General features: G+C 37.9%; 2 protein-coding genes across 2 annotated transcripts; both read right to left on the bottom strand.

The window, feature by feature from the left end:
* Positions 1–2,427: 2,427 nt before the first annotated feature.
* On the bottom strand, positions 2,428–7,584 carry LOC102806662 (uncharacterized). The gene is made up of 5 exons (XM_006825855.3): positions 7,323–7,584; positions 4,603–4,639; positions 3,548–3,691; positions 3,012–3,251; positions 2,428–2,694 (listed from the first exon to the last, which is right to left on the bottom strand). The coding sequence occupies exons 1-5, from the start codon at positions 7,323–7,325 to the stop codon at positions 2,666–2,668; spliced, it is 453 nt and encodes a 150-aa protein (XP_006825918.2). The 5' UTR covers positions 7,326–7,584; the 3' UTR covers positions 2,428–2,665.
* A 711-nt stretch (positions 7,585–8,295) lies between these two features.
* Positions 8,296–22,512, bottom strand: LOC100374102 (uncharacterized). The gene is made up of 5 exons (XM_006825856.3): positions 22,346–22,512; positions 21,764–21,800; positions 9,336–9,479; positions 8,967–9,206; positions 8,296–8,790 (listed from the first exon to the last, which is right to left on the bottom strand). Exons 1-5 carry the CDS (start codon positions 22,394–22,396, stop codon positions 8,720–8,722), a joined length of 543 nt encoding a protein of 180 aa, XP_006825919.2. The 5' UTR covers positions 22,397–22,512; the 3' UTR covers positions 8,296–8,719.
* Between the last annotated feature and the right edge of the window lie 388 nt (positions 22,513–22,900).

Here is a 22,900-nt window from a genome sequence, read left to right as displayed (position 1 = left end):
ATGCAAATTAGGTAATTAATATGCACAGATTTATACCAAAAACTAATAATCGAAACCTAGAATTAGTTCAGAACATCTATGTACCAAGTTTCATCAAAATCCAATGAGTGGTTGTTTATATATCAGTAGAACAGTCATGGAAAATCTAAAAATTGACTATTTATCATGCAAATTACGTAATTAATATGCACGGATTTTTACCAAAAACTGATTAAATCTGTGCATAAGTTCAGAGCATATATGTACCAATTTCATCAAAATCCAATGAGTAGTTCTTTAGATATCAGTGGAACAATCATGGAACAGCTAAAAATTAGCTAATTATCATGCAAATTAGGTAATCAATATGCTTCGTTTTCTATCAAAACCTTATCAAATCTGCGCATTGGCCCAGAGCATTTATGCACAAATTTTCATCAAAAACCGATTTATGGTTCTTGAGGTAGAAGTCGAACAGACAGACACACATACACACACACACATCTAAGTTGTAAAGCCACAATTGAAATAACTTATAACATAGTTGCGATATGAACTCGATTAAAACGCGTTCCTATATAGGGTTGAGTTTTAATTGGAGTTTAATTAAACTCAATTACAATGCAATACAATGTAGAATTGCGTTTTAATTAAGTTTAATTAAACAAAATTTGAATATCCCGTGACTGAACATAGACATGTTTGCGAAGCTTAGGTATAGTATCGGGGGAAGGTATGGTACAATTATATTAATATTAATATAAATTTAACCATACCTTCCCCCTTTACTAAACCTAAGCTTCGCAAACTTGACTTAAATTCGATTAAATATTAATATAAATTATGAAACATTGTGAGTCCCCATGTTTGTGTCTCCACTTCTACAAAAAGCTTCACTTTGTTGGTGTTTGTCTGGACCTCTGGTTCTACTTCTACTGCTATACAAACGCACACACATACATACATACATACACACACACATACAGACACACTAACTTCGCACATGGTAGTCAAAAATCTTAAAAGCAGTTGACGATATTATGTAGTGCGTTCCATCTCTGTCTCTATAGCAACGTGTTTGGGGGTTCTGTCACCGGTTGTCTATAGTAGCTAATTTGCACCATCTTGAATTTTCAAAGTACAATGTTTCAGCTAACTGTCTCCACTGACATAATCGTGGAGAGAATAATGGATACGAACCCACTAAATAGAAACAACGGCACGGCAGTGCCACATTGTTTTAATGTAGACTTCAATCACTTTACTAATAAAGATGACAAAATGATTTGGACGAATTCTATTCTGTGTCGTTATAAAACCAAGCACTGTGCAACAATTATAATTACATCTTAGTATAACTAGTTGCTGTAGCCAGGTATACTATATTAATTCTACGTTTGATTTTGTCTCAAAAAATCACTCGAACGTGCTCTTTTAAGGTTTTACGTGTGATGGAAAGGTGTCGGTGGCATATCTAAAATTATATGAGTTTATGGTACTAGAATTCAAGTGACTGGGCCACGTAAGGAAGTTGTTAATCAAATTAACCAGAGTCTCGTTGGCGCAAAAGAAACTCGATGTGCTCCCGGCCCAACTGCAAACACCTCAGGGCCTCGATCACTGTATGGCAACGTGTATAGGTCCGATTTTGTTTTGTACACCTGAAACTATACCGATTTTTCAACATTTACATAACGCTTAATGGAATTATTGAACATTGTGCCAAACTCGGACACTGAATGATCGCTACTTTTGCGAACTCCCCTGTCAGTCGCCCTTGTTTGCGGCTCAATTATGTCTTGGAAATGGAGTGTTGTTGTCATCTAAAGAGTAAGAAAACGCGGAGTCTGCCACAAATACGCTACATGTGGCGACTACTACAACTCGATTTGCGACTTCTATAGCGATCACAGTACTTGCTACTACTTCAAGTGATTATTTCAGTTTGATGCTGTAAGTTTTATTATGCATGCCAATCAATTTAACACAGCAAGGTCCCGCCTGGCTTTCAATAGTTGTTATGTTATGCCATGATATGCAAGCAAACTATTTACGAACTCGTGTGTTCAAATATTATAAACCTAAATGTCCTAGATTTGACAAGTAATTATATTTAATTACTTCGTTACTCCACACGTGTACGAGTTATATCCAAGATTCAAAAAGCAATGAGCATTTTATGAATGATGCAATGAAAAAAATAATATTTATCCACTGTTTAGCAGAAGTTATTAGTATTGAAATACATCGCTCGAGTTGTCGTATAATAAACTATTATATAAAACATGTTTGTCACAATGAAATAACTAATATAATGATTATACATTGGCAATGTAATCGAGCAATTGTACTTCAAGCCGAGTGAAGTGTCACTTATACGGTCTAACATTCATCGCCCTTATAAATAACATGGGGATTAAGTTAACAGTCATCCTCACACCCTCAAAGTCGGGTCGAATAAATTTACTCATCAACCCTAGTTTAATAACGCTCGTCGATCCTTAACATATGAGGACCCCTTCCTTCGAGGGCGAAGTCTGTCATCACAGCGTGACACGTTGGCTTGGAGCTGTCCCTTTTTTCGGTACGCCATAATGATAATATGTACAATTCGCAACGAAAAATGTCGCATAAAACATTACGAAATAGTACTCTTGATTGGCATGTCATGAAAGGAATGACATCATCAATTCCTCGTCATCATAGTGACAAACTCTGGAAGATATAATCGATTACAAAAACATGATTATATTTCAAGTCATGATCGATGTACAGGTGTTCATAAAATCCCATGATATTCATGATTAATAGATCATAACTCTTTTGCAAATTATACGACACAAAAATGAAGTATGTCTTGCCAGATACGAATAAATATAACGGGTTGATATATTTCCCATAAGTTGAACTCGCTAACGATCACGATGAACTGTCTCTGTCACGGTGACATAGCGTCACTCTAAAAACTGCATTATTTCGAATAATCGAGTCCAGATAAATCGTAATTCTCTTCACGAGTACATTTATCCTACCTTTAAAATTGACTTGACCGTCACCATCGGTGTCAGCTTTTTTGATCATTTCCCTTACTTCATCTTCCGTCATCTCCTCGCCCAGATTATACATAACATTGCGTAATTCATTGACGCTGATGAACCCATTACCGTCTTTGTCAAATATACGGAAGGCTTCCTGGAGGTCATCCCCGTTGTCTTCTTCCATTTTAGTGGCCATGATTGATAGAAATCCTTCAAAGTCGATTGCACCGTTTCCTGATAATGAAATTGCATGTGTGTGTAAGTAAATACATAATAGTCATTATGGCCAAATTATTATCAATCGATTAAGTATCAACCGATCAAACTCTGGTGGCAGCCATGTTTGTTTTAATTATTAGAGGACGCTTACGCGCGTAATATTCCATATTTGGAATTCGCATCTCCTAATATGGTAGGACAAAAATATCCCGTAAAATACCACAAAATTACGGCACACTGTAACTTGTGGCATTACGGTGACAGATGTATAATAATTATTATTATTAAAACATATAGGACTTCATCCTCACCTTCTGTGTCAACTTCGGCAATCATACCTTCTAGTTCTAGTTCTGAGGGTCGATGACCCAATGATTTCATCACACCGCCAAGTTCAACCTTGGTTATGCAACCATCTATGTTTGGCCCAAACAATGCAAAGGCTTGTTTGAGTTCTAAAAAGTAAACAAATGTTGATTCTTATACTGGTAGTTTAGTGAAGCGCCATCAGCGGGAAACTATGGTTATGGTCAGAACATATTTTATTTATGTTAGAGATAATCTACACAGCCCTACAAATCATCAACACCATTAAAACTTACATGGCAAGATATGGAAGATGAGACGGTGTAACAGCGCCCTCCTGAATTTTAATAAAGAAAATTAAACAAAAATATTTACCCTCTTTCTTTCCTCCTTCCACTCTTATCACAACTATCTATAGTAGCCAAGCCCGGGCTGTGGAACTGGACCAGGCCGGATTTAACCCGTACTTAGCGCTTCTTGGCACGGGCTAAGATATTTAACCTCTTAACCCGTGTCATGGAGGTTAGAAGATGTGCGTGAACGCTACTTATAAATCTTTATCAAAAATTTATTTCAAGTTGGTGACTAGATTTACAATACTTGACTCTATGTAAATTCCTAGATTACACATCGCAAACACCAAATAAACGATAATGTTGATAATAAGCATTGCTTACATAGGAACATAGACGTACTAACATGGATTTTGTGATAAGAGTATTTATTTTGTTTAAATTTCAAATTATTTCGACTTTCTGTGGTATACCCCCGCTACATAGCAGAGGCGATCGGGCTATATTAGGTATTCCTTGATCACAAAGTGAGTTCACCCAAAGACTATATAGAAGACTATATAGTCTTTGGTTCACCACGCTTTTGTAACGGAGAAACGCACGTGTTCCAGCGAATACCACTGTGTGCGTACACAAACTGGAGGCATTCTACTATAAAGTCCAACTAATGCGAAACATGCGCTTCAAACCGAGTCTACATGTTTTAACAACATATAACGGTTACTGTGCATGGTGAGTGTAAGTGCAAACAAAACCTCAATACATACCTTGAATCTGCTTGTCTGATAAATCGTATTTTGCGCTCTGTTAAGAAAGAACAATGACGAAGATTTAAGAGCCAATTGTATAATTGTAAGGCGTCCAGCGGTTGACAACCACGGTTGCTATTCAACAAATACTATCAACTTCCAAAGTAAAAGATTTGCGAGTGAAAATATATCGGTTCACAGCAACGTTTTAATTTATAATACATAACGGACACTTTCTTTACTTTATTGTTGAACGTGGGTGTGAGCAAATCCGACAGAATAACAACTTAAAATCATCGGTTTATTTCACACGCCCCATAATTGGTAGCAGGACACGAACCTACCCGAGTCATTGACTATGCGTAAGCACTTCAAGTGAACCTGATTGCACACATAAACACCAGATTACGTCAATGGCCTGTCAAATAGACTACAAAATATTAACTTATGATCGAAAGATATATCACTATGGGCGTACTTTGTATTTTGTGTCAAAGTTTGAATCTAATGTTGACATTTTAGCATCATGTTATGTTAATCAAGTTCATTATAGATGTATATGATTAATTGCTACGGAATGCACGAACTCAATTAATTTTCTGTTAGCCGTATGGGAAGCGGAGAGCTGCATCACAGACTATTAGCTGTTTGAGTACGAACCAGTCAATACACTGCACTTTTTAACGTTATCCGATAATATCGTCTAAAAATGTTTGAAAATGGCTATGTTAGACAGGACTGTCTGGGCAACTATTGTGACAGTTCGTTTTTCTCCGATATTATCGTCTAATAATGTCTAAAAAAGTGTAAGTTAGACATCTCTGCCAATTTTTCATTAGATTTTATTAGACGATTATTATCCGATTATAATTCACTTGCAAAATTTGTTTAATATTTGTCCAATTTAATATTGTTATTTGTTATCTCAATGGTAGACATGTTAGTTATCTCATGGAAGGTGCAACCGTTTGTATCATCCATGATTATCTTAATACGTGCTTATCAAATAGGGCGTTTCAGGTCAATGGCCACTAAAACAACAGACGTCACCGAACCGTATTGACGAAGGCCTTTGTCTGCTTACGCAACGTTTGTTCTCAAATACATGTCGAGTATTTTATCAATAGCTCAATAGAAATATAACATTCCAGTTCTAAAACAATTTGTGTATTATTGTCCTTAGAATGTCTTTTCTGAAAATAACGACACACAGTCACATACGTGAATAAGTGTTTACAACTGCAGTGCTGTGGATTGAAATCGGGAAATGTTGTTTCTAACATATATATCTTCTGAACAGAGATGGTTTTCGAACACAGTCCGCATTGCACAACTATTTAAATCATTGCTACGTCGTTCAACAAGCCATGTGTTTATCTACCAGTGAGTCATGGTTGTACACTAAACATTATATAGTGATCAGTCCTGACTGATTCCGTTGATTACACCTCGGAATGACCGATTCTACGGAAAGCACAGCTGCATTTTGTTGTGTCTTGTTTTGCCCATTTTTGTTATAATCATGACACATGTAAACAACAACTATGTATACAGTTGACCTCAGATACCATTTTCTGTGTTGTTATATGAGATGTCCCTCATATGTTTGGTATGTTCCCTGTACACAATCACTGAACATGTACTGAACACCAAGTAAATAAATATAATTAAGCCGTACTTGTAACCTTAGATAATGATAAAAAGATGTTCTCTAGTTATTAGTAAATAAATAAATAAATTAGTAAATAAATAAAGTATGCCGTATAATAAATAAATATAGGTATGCCATATGGATGACGCGTTAATACGTATGGACATTTCCGTTGCCAAAAATTCATGCTGATGACCGTCCGAAATGTAACCTGTTAAAGCGTTTTACGCTGTGTTGAAATTCCTTGACAGACACAAATATAGCGAAACAATGTCTATTATTATACCTGTTCGTGGGTGGTATTATATCCATTGTTCGTTTCTATTTATGAACACAAGTCGCTGGCCCCCGCGTCCTGTACTAACATTCCAACACCAATTGATTTTTCACTAAATTTGGAAAATACTTGATTTACGAGTCAATGTTAAAGAAATATACAAATATACCGGATTTAATGGTTTCCTGTGCCGTATTAACTAAACTTGTTTACGAAACATGTTAAATATGAGTGTATACGACACAAAACAAGTATGAGTCAACATTGTCTTCTCGTAACCCAAACAAATGAGTGAGAAGGATAATACTCCCACATTCATACTCCATCGATTGAAACTCTATAAGCGGCCATATGTAATAAAAATTATATCATTTAAATCACAATGATTGATTTTACTATATACGCAGTTCTTAGGTTGTGTATATTGTATTTGCCCTTTATGGCGGCGTTACATTACAACCAGCCTCGTATCATCGTCTTGAAAACAATCCTTAATCTAGCAGTCCAATTTACGGGACTCGTCTTATATATCCGTGATATATGTATGGTGATTGGATAATAACATGATGACAAAACCTACGAACATACCATGCATTGTATATATATACAGTCTGAATGTCATCTTTAGCAGTTGCGCCATGGATCTACCAAGGTCTATGGTTGCGTGGATATTTGAAACAGTTATAATAGTGTAAATTATACCACGAGAGTGCATCACCCTGGGGTAAAAACATCGCCAGTTCAAATGACCGTAGTAAATCAACCATGTGTAGAGGAACAGAGAATATTGCATTTAATTATCATACTCACCATATCGATAGATAGCGCGATGACAATTATGAACTAAGTTGCAATGACTTTGAACTCCTCTTCACGATGTTTACTGGGCGACAGTTTGTACGTGAATGGCCCAACGTACTCTTTTACGTTATTTTTAGTGACTGCAGAGATAATAAATTGACACAATGCTTATCTCTCACCTTTGCATGCCCTAGTAGTCAGTTTTCATTTGCATATTACTACCCCCTCCTGCGTGTAAACATCGACGGACCATTACAGTGCAGTTAATGCCATGCCATTATTTTGCCGTAAGCAATAACTCCTGCCTTTCATAGGCAAATACCACTGTTCTATTAAGAGAGTTGCCAAATACCGGTGTTTTTTGAAAAGATACAGCGCTTCGTAGAATCGTATATGACCTTTTTCAATTCTTCGCTTCTTCATTAAATAAGTTGCATATTTGCCACAACTATTGGTAACCGCGACAACAATGTCGAGCACGTAGAACGATAAACAAATACAATAGTATTGTTTATAGGGCAAGTTGAGGGCGGTATATATACTTACTTGTATGTTATGGCGTGATACACATTATTGACGTTGCAGTGTTGATAGAGAAAACAAATATACGACTAGATTGTACATACAGAAAGGTAGATTCAAATAATATGATGCGTCATCATAATCTATTGACAAAACGCCGAAACTTCCAAACATACACGCTGACGTGTATACGGTGTGAACAGGTACTTTAAGTCACTCAGACCACGCACTTCATATTACTAGTATATTGTGCCGTGTTTCATGTAAAGACAGCAACATGTATACGATATTGCTGTCACGGGGAAGCTCAGAATAAATGAGGATTGTCACGAGTCTAAAGTTTGTCTCAGTTCTGTGTCATTATTTGGATGAATATTGGAATCACATCTAGACAATATTGTCGGTGTACGACATGTAGAGAAGATCAATACAAACAAATGAGGCTATGTAGAATGTCATGTATGATTCGTCTAAAACATTTATTACACAAATTTAATACTACCTTATATTATTCACGAATGCTATATACATAATTATCGGACAATAACAGAAAGCATTCCGTGTAAATGTACCCTCAGCTGTTAACAAAATAAAACAATAAAAAATGATAATTTAAAAACAATACCATTAAATAAACAAAGCTGATCATAAAAAATACAGTATACGTTTTGTATACAATAAAATATATCAGATATAAATAGTTCATGTTCTATACGCAAAGTTCCTCGTATGGCGGAGCACACCACCCTGAAACACCACCAGTCAGTGTGGCAGCGCTTCCAAGGATTCTCCAGGTTTTACACATTTTTTCTTTCTGTTATTAACATTCATCGTCCTAACATTCGTTCTCTTCTTGTAGCCGTGTACTGTCACGTTCTCTGTTACTAACATTCGTTCTCTTCTAGTAACTGTTCACCACCATCAATGTTACCAGCTATCATGAATTTTCTGAAATCTGATGTCAAAAACATAATCCTTAGTAAAGATGGGAATAAAAAAATACAGTCCGAGCACAAGCAGTATTGACAATGGGGGGGGGGCTAAAATGTTGTACTCGATAAAGTTTTCAAGAGTATACTCGTAAAGAATATGTGTAAGTCATATATAGGTATGTTGCTAGTTTGATCGTACCTTCGAAATATATCTTTCCATCGCCATTGATGTCCAAATCTTGCGTCATTTCCATCACTTCGTCGTTATCCACAGCTTCCAAAAGCACCAACACGTGTTTGATTTCCTCCGTGTGTATGTAACCACTTCCCTCTAAATCGAATACTCTGAAGGCTTCCTTCAATTCCTCTTCCCCATCTTCTTCACTCAAGATCTTCATCAATATCTGAAGAAAATCGCTAAAATCCAGTCTGCCATCCTCTGGATAAAATACAAACAAATTTACGTTTTGTATGAGAACTTTGGTCTATTTGATTGCAATATGTCTTAGAAACCATGATAAAGGCTGTTTATATCCATGATTTTACTATTTGTCGTATCCGCACTTACTATCGAGATCAACTTCATTTCTAATTCCATGTAGCTGAGGTTCCGATGGATTCTGTCCTAGAGATTTGAGGAGCCTACCGACATCTTTGGCAGATATGAAACCGTCTTCATCTTCATCCATCTGGCGGAAAGCGTCTTCATATTCTGGGAAATGTGAATTGATATCAGTGAAGCCGTAATACAGAAAAACAGAGCCAACTGAATTACTAAGGTATACTTGTACCATAGTTGTTAAGTGACAATAAGCAATACGTACTGTCAACGTTGGTAAGAATTGTGTCTAGGCGTGCTGATGATGTACAACTATATATACTGACTTGTATAGCAGTAATTATATACTAGTACCAGTATATAACAGACGTGCCAGTGTCAGTTGATGTTTTGAAGTTGAAGTGAAGCAATTTTAGCCCGGTTCTGACAGCGGGGTATGGTCTAATTGAGGAAAAACTTTTGTAGTGGGAATATTCTTACGTGAACAACGTGACACATTCTTAGGTCACCCAAAGATAACACAAACAGAATGCTATGGTAATGATATAATAACGCCATAACATTGGACCAATCAAACGCGCATCTTGACCTAATTGTTTATAAACTTTCAATTTTAATAGAATAATTTATTAACGTCACGCTGTACCATATGTTTTAATTACAACGAGCGAAAAACAGACTACCAGTAGTTGTTGTTTTACCGTTGTGTCTTTTTTAAATACGGAGCTAGTATTTCACGTAAAAAAAATATGCACTATATATTAATTAGAAGAATGTCGAAGGGATCCAACACCGTATAGTAAACACAGCGTATGCTACTATACTATACTATGGTCGGAGCAGGACGTGTTTTTGAACGCTCCTGATCTCGGCCAACTGGCTCGTCTTTTGCTGCCTTTGTGAGTACAGTGCTTGTTCTTCAACGCTTCCACGTTTTGTATATAATATCACTGATTGTGTGTGAGTATTTCTTATTCAGTTTTGTTGGTTATTTTATATTTTTTGGAGACGTTTTCCTTGTTTGATTGTGGGTCGAAGTGAACGGCAACCAAGATGGCGGCCGTTCAAACAAACGCTTCGTCCACACCTGCTGTTAATCTTACAAGAAGACATGCAGTTCGTTGTGAAAGTGTGGATGGCATTCCAGTTCAAACGTACGTGGAAACAGCGGCCGATTTAATCGGTGGTAACAACATAATTGCTGCTTCAAGAATGAACAAATCTGTTGTGATTTTTATGTCATCAGTTTCCTGTGTTGACATGGTTTGTGCCAATGGAATGCGAATAGACCTAGCTCGAGCCATTCCATTAGAGCGCGTCCGTTCCATTACAGAGCGTTCCATTAGAGAGCGGTCACGTGACGTGTGATCACCTGATAAGTGCTGATAAGTAAATAGAGCGACGTTAGAGGGTGGTTTGGGTCATACCGTCCTGTAATGAAATGAAGAGCGACTCGTCTCCAATGGAATGAACAAAAAAACGCTAGACTAATTAAATATTTGAAATGTTCAAACGATAGCAAGGCATTGTATTTTATATATTTTATAGCTTTCATGCCAAAGACATGAATTACATAGACGTCAGTAATCGGTTAATGGCATGACATGGGCGCGTTTCACTCCGCCGCTAACAGTGTGAGTGCGTATGGTGCCAGGACAGATTGTGTAAATGAACAGTGTATCGACCAAGGCTGTCGCTTTTACAAAAACGGTCTTCGAACGAGCAAACTCTTTCGTAACGGTTCGTAAATTCGCTAAACCTAACGGTATTTTCCGTTAGAGCGTGTATCCAGCACTTATCAGGTGATCACACGTCACGTGACCGCTCTCTAATGGAACGCTCTGTAATGGAACGGACGCGCTCTAATGGAATGGCTCGAGCTAGGTCTCTCTCATGGAATGGACATTGGCGATTTGTCTATTTCGGTAGAGCCACTTGTCCGTCCATCCACCAAAGTGGTTTTATCAAATGTGCCACCTTTTCTACCAAATGAATGCATTACTCGTGCTCTAACACCATATGGACGGGTAATGAGTGGTGTCCGTATTATCTCACTTGGTTGCAAAAAACCAACGTTAAAACATGTTCAATCTTTTCGAAGACAGGTTTATGTGCATCTCAAAAACACAAATATTAATGGTTTATTGCCAATTGTGTATGACAACCAAACTTTCAATATATATGTTTCAACCGATGATTTTGCATGTTTTTCATGTCATCAAAAAGGTCACACACGTAATAACTGCCCAACCAAACACTCTATTGTTATGCAAAATAAAAACCCAGAAAACAATGGCGAGGCAATTCACACTTTGACAGACGGACCAGAACAGAATTCCACAGAAAGTGTCAATAACAAAAATGACACCCTGAACAATGGTAACTCTCAATTTTCTGCTATGGATGAGGGGTCGGACAGTCAACAATTGTGTCAGGGTAAAAACAATATCGAAAATAATGATAAAACAACAGATAAAGATTCAGACAATGTTAATGAAAACGTATCAACTGATATCAACCAAGAAAATGATCCAAACATGGAAGTTGACAAAACACAATCAAACTGTTCTAAAAAACGTGCTCGATCACCCCATAACGTCGAAAGGCAAAATGAAACTTGTGAAAGTCAACTTTGTGACAATGAAAACGAATGCGCTTTAAACAAACGTTTTTCTGACATTGCTTCAGTAGAAGAGAGGGTACGAACCCCTCCTTCTCCCCCTATTTCCTCCCCCTCTCTACCGCTGCAACCTAGTGATGCACCTCGGCACGTTTATGCAGAGGTTACCATTTCTAAAAAACCAACCTTTGCCGAGGTTACTACAGGCAAACAACCATCTACAGCCACTGTAACTACTACTGTTACGTCACATGACCTGCTTCTGTCTTCATCATCACCAACTTGCACGTTTGAATCAACAAACCTTTCACCACTAGAGTCATTTTCAATCTCACCAGAAACGTTGTCTGTTGACACACAAGAAACTTCCGTAGCCCCCAGTGACCCAGAAAATACCACTGGGGACATAGACGACGATGAAAGCAGTGACAATGAGGGATCAGTTGTATCTCTCGTATCTAGTCTTGGGGATACCGACACTCAAATCTCCAACATGGCGATTAAAAATTTTCTGGTGGCAACACTACATTCCAGAAAATTTATTGAAATGTGTTTTGATTTCTGCCCAAATCTCAAAGTACTTGTTAAACATCTTACAAACTATCGTCACTCACAGAGATTGAATTCATCACAAAAAATTCGTCTCTGTAAACTGATCAACAAAATAAAAAAGCATATTAAAACAACAGGCGAGTTTATCGCTGAAGTATAATATAATGGACATCAAATTGATCATTATTTTATATTTTCTGTCTACCATGGCATCCTCTATTTCAGGAATCACTTTAAATGTCAATGGCTGCCGGGACTCTATGAAAAGGTACAGAATTTTTGAATTCTTGAAACGTGATCATCCGTGTCACTGTGATTTCTACTTTTTACAGGAAACCCACTCACTACCTTCGGATGTTAATACCTGGCAAGTTGTGTGGCGAGGTATTGGTTTGTTTTCTCATGGGACTACAAATCATGCTGGTGTGTCCGTTTTCTTTGCACCCAATTCCGATGTTGTTGTTTTATCACATACAAATATTATTCATGGTCATCTTCTGCACGCACACGTGAAAATAAACAACAGTCCTTTTCACCTTTTTAATGTATATGCCCCAATTGACAGTAATGAGCGCATTGAATGCTTTCAAAAACTAAAAAATCATATCACCAATGACCCCGTTATAATAGGGGGTGATTTCAACTGCACCATTTCACCTGAACTCGATCGTAACGGCGGCAATGAGCCAGACATACGCACGTCGCGCTCTCTCAAAAGCGTGTTAGAGCGCTTTAAACTTGTTGACGCCTGGCGTCACTATCATGGCGACATCACTATACATGGGGACGTGCGTGTACACGGGTACGTCTCGATAGGTTTTACATCAGTAAGCACATGCGCAGTAGAATAAATACAATACAAATAACTAACGACTCTTGTGCTTTTTCTGATCACTCTGTACTTTTTATAAAACTTTCCTTTGGTAACACCAGAAATAAAAATCCAGTCTGGTGTATGAATACTGAAATACTTGGGGATGTTGAGTACGTTAATACATTTACTGAGTTCTGGGTTTATTGGCAGACTCAGCGCAACATGTTCAACAAATTACAAGGTTGGTGGGATGTCGGCAAAAATAAGATAAAATGGTTAACTCAAGACTACTGTCATTTTAAAAACCATAACATTAAACAAGACAAAATGCGCCTTGAAAATGAAATCCATCAAATAGAGCACTCCATGAGAAATGGTAGTGAATTTCCTGAGATTTATCACGAGAAAAGACAACTTTTGACACATAGTTTTGCAACAAACTCAAGGATCTGCTACGCGTGCGCGACACAGGTTTTTGAATGAAAGCGATGTTCCGAGTTCATATTTTTTTCAAGTCGAAAAACAGCACGGCACGAAAAAGACCATCACCCACCTTAAGTGTGACGATGGCAATCTCACTAACAATTTTCAAGATATCCTTCACATCACTAGAAACTTTTATAACAATGTGTACACACCTGATAGCACTGATACAATTTCACAAGACATTATCCTAGAAGGTTTACCACAGCTGAGTGCAAGTGATCGTGATGACCTGGATGATGTCATCACATATGATGAATTCAAACAAACTGTTAAACTTCTTGCCGCTGGGCGTACCCCTGGCATTGATGGCATACCGTACGAATTCTATCAGAAATTCTGGGATGTCATTGGTCACGATCTGTATGATGTTATGTTGTGCTCAGTTCAGGATAATAAATTGCCCACATCATGCACTAAGGCGGTTGTCACCTTGCTCCCAAAGGAGGGGGACAATACTCTTTTGAAAAATTGGCGCTGCTTTGTAGTGACTACAAAATACTCACCAAAACATTGTCACTACGTCTCCGCTCCGTTATTAGTTCAATCATACACTCCGATCAAAGTTGTAGCATTCCGAACCGTCATATTCATGACAATATTAACTTACTCCGAGACTGCATTGATTATGCAAACATTAATAACTCTCCATTGGGTATTGTCGCCCTCGATCAGGAAAAAGCCTTCGACAGGATTCACCATGATTACCTGTTTAAAACTTTGAAAGCTTTTGGCTTTGGTCCTACTTTCATTAGTTATATCAGACTCGTATATCTCAATGCACAATCACTAATCCGTATAAACAGCGCCCTCACTGCACCTGTATCCCTTTCACGGGGCATACGTCAGGGCTGTTCACTGTCATCACTTTTGTACGTTATTGCAATCGAGCCATTACTTGATAAAATTAGAAAAGAAAAAGACATCAAGGCATCACTATTCCTCATAGCAACGGTCGTCAATGCAAACTTACAGCATATGCTGATGATGTCGAGTTCTTCGTTACTCGTCATCAAGACTTTGATAAACTTGGAAAATGGCTACAAACGTGCATCGAATTCAAAGGTTAACTTTGTAAAATCGGAAGGTTTATGGGTTGGTTCCTGGCGAAATAATACCATCGCGCCTTTAGGCATTAAATGGAACAACTCGGGGTTGAAGATGCTTGGGGTATATCTTGGTAATATCAAGCTGTTTACAAAAAAAAAACTGGACAGAATTACTGCAAAAAGTTGAAAATAAAATTGAGTTCTGGTCTCATTTTGCACCAAGTATGTCCTATAGAGGGCGTGCGCTCGTTGTCAACAATTTGTTATCGTCTCAATTGTTATACAGACTCCACAGCCTATCACCACCACCTGATATCATTTTATCACTACAAAAATCATTTGTTAATTTTCTGTGGCATGGGCGCCATTGGATTACAGCCGAAACCTTGTACTTGCCTTTGGAAAAAGGTGGTCAAAATGTTACTCATCTGCCTACACGTATTCGCACCATGCGGCTTGAATATATTCAGAGATACCTCTATTCGGATTATGACCACCCAAGCTTTAAATTCACAGACTACTTTTTCAACGCTGCTAATGAAGATCTGAGGTATTCTCGTCATTTACTTTGCACTAATCTTAATATGTCATTCCTTCATCTCCCACCGTTTTATCCAGACTTATTACAGTGTTGGAAATCATTGGCAAAAATGCGTATTATTGATTTGAGTACAACTAGCCTACTTGCTGAGCCACTTTTTCATAATCCGCTCATCTGTCACCCACTTAGGAACGAACCATTTCTTTTAAAGCACTTTACCGACGCGGGAGTTGTGAGGATTGGGGATTGTTTGATACTTCAAACAAATCGTGGTTTTCCAGCTCATATTTTGTAAATAAAGTTAATATCCGCTCTGAACGTATTCTCAAACTCAGTCTCAAAGTCATCCACGATTCCATTCCAACTAAATGGAAAAATGTCATTAACACAAAACTAAAAAAACAACGATGTTAATGAGCCACCTCCGACACATCTAAGTTTTCAGTTACACGAGTCGGACGAGTTAAACTTGTCTCTGTATAAAATTGATAAAGGTGCAATATATAAATATTTGTTAATGGTTCTTCATATAAACCAACATCCATATAAATTGGACACTGTCTGGCGAGACATTCTCAGTCCATCTACTGACTTCAAACCTAATTTTAAAGACAGCTATGCATTACCAATCACAAAATATGAGGGTGATTTACAGTGGCGTATCATACATGGGGCGTACGCCACCACCGGCTTCCTAAAGCACTCCAATTTTACTGCATCTGACAAATGTCCACTCTGCGGAGATTTCGACTCTCTGTCACATATTTTCCTGGAATGTCATGAAATTGGCGCTCTTTGCAGGCTCGTCAACTGCATAGGATCCAGACTCCTGAAGCCAGATGTGTCAGCTCCATCATGGTGGTTTGTTGCGCTACCACCTCACAACTGTCACAAGTTCGTATCCAGGCAATGTGAAAATATATTTCTGTATACAATTTGTGCTGCAAAAATCTCCATTCATATCAGTCGTCGTAATAAACGGGATGGCAACGGTTCCAGTTACCCACTTGAAAATTTCAAAAACCGTGTAGCTAGCAGAATCAAATCAGAATACGCATATTATAAACTTAATGACCAACTACAACAGTTTGAACTGACATGGACGTGTGGTGGCGCTCTTTGTTCATTAGACAACGGATTGCTATAACTCAATTGGTAAATGCTTTATGTTTCATGTTAAGGAAATAAGTCCTGGGCATGACGTTAAAACTGCATCCGGTTGTGGAGTTTTTGTACTTGGGAGAATGAGGTTACCCTTTGCCACAACTACCTCCAGGTCACCCTTGGGCAAGGTGTAGTACCTGTCAGCCTTGGGTACCAACTTCCCACATAATAAGTTTGGTTGACGTCAGTAAGGGCATACGGTCGTAAAAGCCTTGCACCAACTCAACCTAAAATGTGAGGTATTACCTGATAAAGACAACGTGTATGGTTTAATTATGTATATATTTATCCTGGGCAAGATTTTAAACTACATCCGGTTGTGGAGTCTATGGACTTGGGAGAATGGGGTTACCCTTTGCCACAACTACCCCCAGGTCACCTTTGGGCAAGGTGTAGTACCTGTCAGCCTTGGGTGCCAACTTCCCACATAAAATGTTTGGTTGACGTCAGTAAGGGCATACGGTCATAAAAACCTTGCACCAACAGATCCGCATAGGTGGACAATATTTTATGTAAATATGTTTATATACGTTTCAGTTTTCCTTAGCATTTGGCAGGGGGGATCGTAACCTCTTGTAGTGAGAACCAGTGTGACTGGCCTGCCAACGGGATGCTAAGGTTTTTATAGTAAAAGTTATCAGTCACTTTCGTTAATGTAATTTCGTTTTATTTATCCGTATATCAAAAATCACTATACTGTACAAAGTAAGATAATTTATTCAATTTGTTTTTGTATAATATAAAAAAATCATTAACTTAGTCTGGCGATATTAAAGTTTGGACCCCCCTAAACAAATCCTGTATCCGCCCCTGATCTTGCTTTGACTAACGCCCGGCCATCAACCCACATTTACGACATTTTATCGGAGCCGAACTATTGCTCCTCTCTCTACATGAGAATATCTAGTTCGGCCCGATTCATTCAGAGTCAAACAAAACAGCTCTCTCTAGCGAGAAGGGAAATTTTCACTTTTTTCTTGATTTTTCAAAAATTGATAAAACGGTTACTTTAGACCTTGATACATCATCCCAGGTTTACAAAAGATCGAAATTGCGAAATAACGTTGCTCAAATTAGTGTTTTAAAACACTAGCAGAAAAGACTACAACTGCCGTTTCGTTTGGATATTTGCATAGTGTTTATCTTTGGAAGGAATTAAATGATAACATCTTATCTGTATACTCTGTTGTTGACGATTCTGATATAACGGGTGATAAGCTTCCAGTTGCAAACAATGCGTGTTTATCTAACGTCCATTGTCAGCATTATTGTCAGTCGAGACTTCGTCGGAGAAACATGGTCATACAGTACTCATTTCGCCCAACCTTCCGCTTTTACATCGACCGCTTATCGCTTAATTTCCGACCACGCGGTCTTGTCCGACCGGAAACCGACCGCATTTTAATCGCGTTTTTTTTTCGCTCGCTCGCTCATTGAAAACATTGACCGCTCGCCCAAACACTGAAAACTGGCACATGGGTGGTCGAAATGGTGGTTTTGATAGTAAAGTGTGAACATACAACTAGTATTAACTATTATTACATTCTGAACGACACTTCAAATCTAATAGCTGTATTACACTTGTATCGTGAAAGCAACTGAACTGGGACTTCTTGTTACGTGTTTTGGGTGCTTGTTCTAGATGTAATATTTTTATTTTTATTTTAATGAGACAGTTACGTGAAAAAAAGCCTAGGTAACTCCTTTTGACAGAGCAGAGAAACGAGGAAATGTTAGTGATTAATTCCAAAAATAACGATATCGAATCCACATCGGTCCACGTCTGGTAAAATTTGACATTCAATTTTTAAAATTAAGTCACGATCATTGAATGAGCTCGGTCTATACCGTATACGTACCGCAAAAGTGTTCCCACAAAAAATATGTTCGACTAAAAACGGCCACATGCCCTGAAAAAATCGAACAGAGCTTGACATGTATGAATAATTTATTGGGCTTAAATGAAAAACGTGTCGAATTTAGTTATAGCCATAACTATTTGGTGGCCAGTCGATGAACAATTCAAAGTCCTCCAGGGCTGAAAATCATCGACGCTACTCTGGTTTACTTTATTTCACAACTTGCAGAGAAAACTGATTCGCGTGAGCTCTAATGTATCTTAGCCTAGTATTTTCTTTTTGAACTAAGGTCAAATTCCATCAGTTTGTCAAAATATATGTTTTTCAGCGAATAATTTTGAAGCCTGTCACAGCACAAACAACTATGTGAATCGACGCCGGTGATTGGATTGTACGACGACCCTTCAATTAGCGTCAAATATGCTTTGTTACAACATCATTGATTGGCTGAGAGTCACCTGATCGGAGCACGAACTGGGTCACAGAAACACATTTGTCCGTATTATCAACAGGACTTTGCAAAATAACCACACCCACATTTTCAATCATTTTTAACGCGGAAGTTGCCAACAAATGTAAAAAAAATCGTGAATTTCATGGATTCGAATAAAATAAAGCAAGCGATTGATAAGGATGATTATTAATATTTTCCCCGATGCTCTTCGAATTTTTATTTTTTTTATTTCAAGGTAAGAAATGGCTAGCTGAAGTTGCATCGTCTTCAATGCGGTTGTTTCACCGCGAACAACTCTAGCTCTGTTTTGGGCATGGTTTAGTTTTGCGATGTAAAATAAAATATATATTAAAATAATAATACTTGATTAATTATTTGGGGTTTCAGCCCACAAATTACGGACATGATCTCCATGAATTACGGTCAATGTTTGTCTTCTCTCGGCTGATTGTCACGGTGTTGATCGACGCCCTTCCTAAACTCAGTATGGAGAAACCAACGGGGATCGACATTCCAAACAAACAATCGAAATTATCAACGAAAGACGAGATTTTTCTAGATATTTACAAACATACTGTCATGACAAACATATGTAAAATTAACAAATACACAAAGAGGTGTAGTGTAATATTAGGTTTTATTTTAGGCTTAGAAATATTTTCTTTCACTCAGCCCATGCATGTAACTGCCATTTAGCTTTACGGTCCTTCAGCATCGGGGGGAAACAACAATAATTATACAAAACACATTGCGAAGACTCAACAATCAGGAAAGAAACCCCAGACAACCCTGTCGTACTTGTGTTGAAATACATTTTGTATTTCACGTCAGAATATTGTTTAAAATAAAATATTCAGTCAAAGCCAAATCGAGGTCAAAGGGTCAGGTTGCGTGCATATAATTATATATAGTTAAAACAAAAAGTATTTGAACTTTTGTCAGCTGTTCAAGATCTATAAAAACCAGAAAGACAATTATAAGACAATGTGAACCTCGGAAATTATTCTGTTAGTCCAAATTTTAAATGCGCGCGAGCGAGCAGGTGGGCGGTGATATTTCGGGGTTTGCGCGGTCGAAAATAAAGCGGAAATTGTCCGGTCGAATTCAACAAGCGGTCGCAAAAGCGAGAGAAAAAGGTGATTGGAAAGCGGAAGCGGGCGGGAGGTTGTGCGAAAGGAGTACTGTAACTTTGCACAACTTTCTTTTAAATCGTTTTATTTTCCAAGTCAATATTCTATTTTACTAATACATTTTTTTTCTAACGCAATGGCGAAGAAAAGAAAGAAAGCGTTGACAGACGAGGCAAAGAAAAATCTGCCACTCAGTGTCGCACTCTGACACAGCAATTTTTTTTCAAACATCGGCCATTTTGTTTCACCATGAAAACCGTTTTATTAGATGTCTTATCTGAGACACTTGAAGGATTAGCTTGTTTGTAAACTGTCAGCGTGTACAGTGGGACAGTAATGTTTGTCAGAGGATTATCCCTCGTTGTTCGTTTGCATAACAATGGAAAACCCGAACGTTCCTGGAGTACGGACTCAAATGCCAGCAGTTTTCTTCATTTTTCGCTCTCGAGCTTGAAATTATTCATTATCTGACACTCTTTATGAGTTCTATGATATCAGTGGTTAATATGTTTGGCCATTTTTTAGTGTATATTTATAATAATGCAGCAAATCTACAGTGTTATATTAACCAAAACTGTTTTTCGCGTTTTTCTCGAGTTGAAGTTTTGATCGAGAACGACTCATTGGGACCGCCGCCAAATCAAGTGCGTTCGGACTAGGATATTCAAACTCGCAGTTATCGATCAAAAGATAATGATGGTGCGAAATATGTCTGGGTTTTTAAAGAAAATGCTTTGTCACAGAATAATAGTCTGGTAAAGGTGCCAAGTATGAAATAATTTGGGGACAAAAAAACAAACCTGCATAGAAATCGGAATAATAGGTCTTTTGATTATCGGAGACGCATTTCAATGGACTAGATTACGGACAATGCATAACTTAAATTTCACCAGGAAATTCCGCAGTGTGCTCTCGCAATCGCGTACTTAGTCATTTTTACAAGGTTCGCCATTTTTGATGTCACGTGATAATTATGTAAACAATGTCTGTCCAGTTTGTGCGAACTTGCACCTCTATACTTAGTCTTTTGATATATATAACCTAAATTACTGTTCTGAACGAAACAACAGACAGAGAATGTTTTATTTAAAAACGTCACAAAACCTTCTCGCTACAAACCAATATGTTTTCAATATTTGAGATCTGTTTTTAATTTAAACGGCAACATTTCCTAGATATTAATGTAACCCGATGACCATCCCAATTGGATTACCTGTCACGACAGGACCTACATGAAGAAACGGGTACAATCGGAGAAGACAAGTAAGAATGCAGCATGAATGCAGCAAACGATTTGTTCCAACCGCCACCGACGAACAGCACTTATTTTCGCGATCGAGGGATTGCAATTCGTTCACATCTACAGTTTTCGCACAGAATTTACAAAATATTGTGAGAATGGAACGTAATTTGAAGGAGACAAAGGGCATTTGCGCGTTCAGGGCGACGTTGGGGCCCAGTCCTACCGAGCTCAACACCGAAAATTATCGGAGCCGAACTAGGCTTGAGCTAGGCTAAACGCGTTTGCACCGCGATGTTTGCCGGCTCGAGCAGTTTGGCTCCGATAAAAATTTAAAAGATCTTATGTAAACGAGGTATATAAGACCTAGTTACGCCAATTTTTGTCTTTTCAAAATATATTTTGAAATGATGAAATAAATAAGTTGAAATACAAGCAAAATAGTTACTGTATACATTCGATTGTTACATTACATTACGTGTATAAAAACATTCTAGCTTCCAAATAGCAGTAAGTTCAATATCACCTTACCTTCAAGCTGTCCTGGTTTTAGCTGCAGGGATCTCAACTTTATAAAATAAAAATAAATAAATAAAAAATATATTCATCTCTTCATGTGACACAGAAAGCAATAAATAACTAATAAGCAAATAGCGTTGTTCTGAATTTAGACATAGTACAAATAAGAGGGTAGGTTGGTGACGTGGTGTGGATTGTGAGATGCAATGGTAATGAGTCAGTCAGTCCTAATCTGAAAGAAGAGTCATGGGCAAATTGAAGTATATACGTATTGGCGTTGTTTTATTGTTTCCGGTGATCAGATATCCAACAATAGTTGAGTTTACCTACAGCATATAGGGACACTAAATGTCACGTGACACATACTAGTGATATGGGTATTCTATGTATAACTGCATTGTTTTCAGAGCAATTAATCCAACACGTATGTTAAAAAATAATGAAGCCCCAGCCTCCATGTGAATCAACGGGCGACAGAGCCACTTGATAGACTCCAATTTCCTTTCACCTCAACTTGTACACACTTCCGGCACTCCTTTAGACAATTTGTTTCTGAAGCGCTGGCCACGGTCCCAACCTTGGTAACTGACTTACCTTGTCTGTATCTATATCGTCGTTGGTGGTGTCAAAAAATTTGTAATCCATCGTTGGACTGTCTGCCTCCGAAAAGCAGTGACAGCAAAGTAAAATTACTTATTCAGTGTATTGGAGGTCAGTTGAAAATGTCGCATTGTGTGTGCTGGTGTACAGTGGGCTATGCATACCCGCATGCGTAGAGGACTGGCTCTACGCGTATAGTATTTATAAACACAGAGAGAGAGTTAGAAGGGACACTCATTATGCATAACAATAGAGTACTTTCAAGTTTCAATTATAGCAGCGGCTGTGCTATTGTAGGGTATGACAGCCGATTCGGACTTGTTACTTGTCTACAAAGGACAATACAGCCTGAAGTAACAACAACTTGGTTCTTTTGTGAACACCGGACCATGCGTAGACGAATTTTCATAATTTAACAAAGAGGGTGTGAACTGGACAATGCACGGCTGTATTGAAAACAAACATTGCGGCAAATAGACGTGTTATTAGTAATAAGTATTATTTACATGTGCAAGTGAAACAGAACTGGCTAGCAAGTAAACTGTAACA

The sequence above is a fragment of the Saccoglossus kowalevskii genome, chromosome 1 (assembly GCF_978046115.1).
Source record: "Saccoglossus kowalevskii chromosome 1, keSacKowa6.1, whole genome shotgun sequence".
In the NCBI taxonomy this organism is placed as follows: domain Eukaryota; kingdom Metazoa; phylum Hemichordata; class Enteropneusta; family Harrimaniidae; genus Saccoglossus; species Saccoglossus kowalevskii.
Note: the sequence above shows the minus strand (reverse complement) of the source record. Positions and strands in the feature narration are given on the sequence as shown.